This window comes from Calypte anna, chromosome 1 (assembly GCF_003957555.1).
Source record: "Calypte anna isolate BGI_N300 chromosome 1, bCalAnn1_v1.p, whole genome shotgun sequence".
In the NCBI taxonomy this organism is placed as follows: Eukaryota; Metazoa; Chordata; class Aves; order Apodiformes; family Trochilidae; genus Calypte; species Calypte anna.
This window is the reverse complement of record NC_044244.1, coordinates 111,080,535-111,084,008: the sequence shown is the minus strand read 5'-3', so window position 1 is coordinate 111,084,008 and position 3,474 is coordinate 111,080,535. Positions and strand designations below refer to the sequence as shown.

The window sequence follows — 3,474 nt, the reverse complement described above, 5'->3', positions numbered from 1 at the left end:
TTTGGGGGTTGACTCTGTTGCTTTTTTTTAAGAGCAAACTGTGTAGAGCAAGTCTGCAGGGCTTTTTCCTCTGCTCCACGCCTCGCCTCAAGACTTGGTGTGCCAGGAGCCAGTGTTTCTTGTGCACTCCCTCCTACCTGATGGTGGCCATGGACTACAGCACCAGACAAAGACCCTTTCAGACAGTACAAGAGCGTGGCAGCGCACACCATCCGTGCCATCCCCATAGCACAGCTCACAGGTTTAAGCTTCAAAGTCCACCAGCCAGCCCATCCAAGGGAAAGGGGGAAGGGAAAAAAAAAAAAAAAAGAGAAAAAACCAAAAACAAACAAACAAAAAAAAAAAAAAAAAAAAAAAAAAAAACAGAAACAAAGGGGGCGTGAGGGGGAAAACAACAAAATAAATCCCTCTGGATATTCACTGGTATCTACACAATGGCTCTGGGAGTGAGACCTGCAGACAGTGGCAGCCTGCACACCGCAGCAGCAGCAGGCTTAGGAGGAAGGCGCAGAGGTGGGCTTCTCCTCCCGGGACACGGGAATGGGCCTCTCGGTGTGGCTGGCATCCATGTTGGAGGGAACCTTGGGGCCCGAGAAGGTCAGCATGCCATCATTGGACAGGGAGCAGGTGATGGCAGCCTGGTCCACGTTGGCGGGCAGGCGGTACCGGCGGTGAAATTCACGGGAGATGTAGCCATGGTCATCCTGAGAGGCAGCAGAGAAAGGGGCGAAGGCCCATCAGAAACCCCCCCCAGCACTGTAACTTGCCCCCCCTCCTCCAGACCCTTTGGCACCATCAGAGGAGAGTCCACATTGGCTGACAGTGACATTGCACTGTCAGTATCACTGGGCGCAGCTCTGCTTTTTATTCTAGTAGGTGCAGATATCCCCTATGGTGCCCCTGAAGCTGCAAGAGCTGAGCAGAGCAGTGGGGTGTGACTGGGGCCATGTTATAGCTTGGGTTCTTATTAGGATGAGGGCTCAGCCACAGCCTCCAATTCCAAAGGATGCTTGGAGAGAAAGTCTGGGGTTCTGCAAAGGTAAAAGAGACACACATACGTGCGCCCGTGTATTCCCTTACCAGGCAGCAATACCATGTAGCCAAAGAACACAATTCTGGTCTGCTTTTTTCTGGCCAAAAGAATGAGAAATGCAATTCATTTTATTTTTTTTTAAGTCAACCATGAAAATGACTGCTGCCTTCCTCTGGAAAAAATAACTATATTAAAAAATACATACTGTTTCCAGGCTAGAGCTTTGCCTGGCCAAAAAAGTGTATGAGAAGAATTAAACTCCTGCTGGTATAATTCACTTTTCGACCCCCACAGATATTTCCATGACATACATGTTAAAAGTTTCCAAGCCTGAGGCATTCAGTTGTTTTTTCTTTTGTTTTGTTTGCTCTTGCTTTTCTCTCCCAGATCAGCATATGAAAACTCTGTTTTCACTAAGGGTTCTGGCTTATGAAAACTCAGCCATGCTTCGGCAGCGCCAGATGATGTTCTTTGTCTGGTCTAGGGTTATTAGTGAACAATGGACATCGTCATGGGACAGTTATGGAACTTGATGATTGAAAATAAACAAGAGAGGAGTGGATTAGCTTGTTATAGTCAGATATCAGGTTGGGGCTCTGTGGGAACAGGCCATGCCAACAATGACAATCAATAAATAACTCCTTATTTAATTCTTTTTTTCCCTTCAGCTGAGGCCTATCAGAAAGAAAGAAAACAGAGCTCAATTCCCCAGCTTCTCTACTGTCACTGTCTCTTCCACTTACCTGTCTTTCACTGTGCTTGCCATGAATTTCCACGAAGTCATCAATAATCTTCACACTCAGATCTTCAGGAGAGAAGTGTTTTACATCCAACATAATTGTAAACTTGTCCCGGTCGGACCTCACCTGAAACAAAAATTGTTAGACAGTAGGAACCGAGCTCTAAGAAAGAAGGCAGCACAAGCTTCACATCAGCTTTAAAGTCAGAGAAGGGGTGGTCTGGCAGCAGCACAGTATTCCCTTTGGCAACTATGGGCCTCAGCAGGGGTCTTTCTTTCCATCATGGGCACCCAGAGACATTCTGAGGCTATGATAAATGTCCACACCATTGCTACTGCTCTGGGGTGATGTGTCAGTTCTCAAAGCTCTTCTTGTGTGAGGGACCCACTCAGTGATCTGCCAGATGTAGTGGACATTTGTGCTCAGCAGTGAGTGGGGATGGAACCCAGATAGCGTGTATTTCATCCTTTCATCCTTTCAGTGATTCACGGTTTCCTTGTAGTCTTAGCTCAGTCCCTGAGCTTCAGACCAGACCAGTAGCTACGCACTCCTCTTACACACTGCCTTTGGAGATTTGCTCCTCAGTCCTTCAGTGTGGGCTTGCAAAAAGCCCACCAAGCTCCTGAACTGGAGGAGAGGGCTGGAGGAAGCTTCCATTCACCGAGGTCCTCTCCCACACCAAGCTGCCCTCATGGGCACTTATTCCAGCAGCAGCCTAGCTCTTCCTTTGACATATGGCTAGTGGGTGTGAGGGCAGGAAAAGCAGCCTTTTATATGTTGGAAACACCCATTGGGAGCCGAAATGGTTTCCATTTCTAGAAGGGAAGCCTTCTCCCTAGGGAGGGTTTCCCTCTGTGCCCAAGAAGAGGCAGGTGTGCAGTGCTCGGCAGTGAGCTGGAGGTCCTCCTCTCCCCCTCGAGCCCCCTCATAGAGCCACTGGCCCACATCAGCAAGTTGTGGGTGAGGAGGAGCGGGTGGAAATGTAAGGAGGGAGAAGAAGGAAAAGGAGAGGAAGCCAAAGGGCCCTTACCTCTGAAATGCCCGACTCCAGCACGCTGCGGAAGAGGGACTGCCTGTAGTAAGGGCTGATAGTGGAAGAGAACAAAGGCAGGAGATCGTACTCGAGGAGACCCTCTCCAAAAAACTGGTCAAACAAACGGCTTGGAATGAGGGGTCCCAGAGCACGCTTGAACCAGGGGTGCTGGATGGTAATGTCCATGCTTGCGGCTGCAAAGGGAGAGTAGTAGGGGCAGTGCAGTCACTGGGGAGACAGCGATGCCTTGGCTGGAGTGCACAGTGCAGCCCCAGGGAAGCTCCCCCTATATATACCGGTCTCGCAGAATGAAGGCATTAGTGGGATTTCACTGGAAAGACATGATCTCATGGAGAAGGCAACGTGGTCAGCAGAAATGCGGAGACTGACCTGGAAATTACAGTCTGGTGGGAATCGGTGCCAGATCTCCTGGAGGGGTGATGCCAGGCAGCAGGTGGTGAGACATGGCGAGCCCAGGGGTACCAGCAGGTCCTCTATGGGATTAAGCAGGCTAAAAGGAACACCCCCGTGGGGTTCTCAAGGATGCTTGTGAAGGAAGTCTGCTCTGTGGGTCTTCATAACCTGCCCTTGGCTTCTTGTTAATTTACTGCTGTTTCTGCCCCTCCTTGAATGGAGACACAAAGTCTCTTCCAAATAAATGAAATAGC

General features: G+C 49.5%; 1 protein-coding gene across 1 annotated transcript; it reads right to left on the bottom strand.

Moving 5' to 3' along the window:
- Positions 1 to 380: 380 nt before the first annotated feature.
- Positions 381 to 3,061, bottom strand: CRYAA (crystallin alpha A). Its single transcript, XM_008505434.2, has 3 exons — positions 2,804 to 3,061; positions 1,777 to 1,899; positions 381 to 704 (listed from the first exon to the last, which is right to left on the bottom strand). The coding sequence occupies exons 1-3, from the start codon at positions 2,990 to 2,992 to the stop codon at positions 495 to 497; spliced, it is 522 nt and encodes a 173-aa protein (XP_008503656.2). The 5' UTR covers positions 2,993 to 3,061; the 3' UTR covers positions 381 to 494.
- Between the last annotated feature and the right edge of the window lie 413 nt (positions 3,062 to 3,474).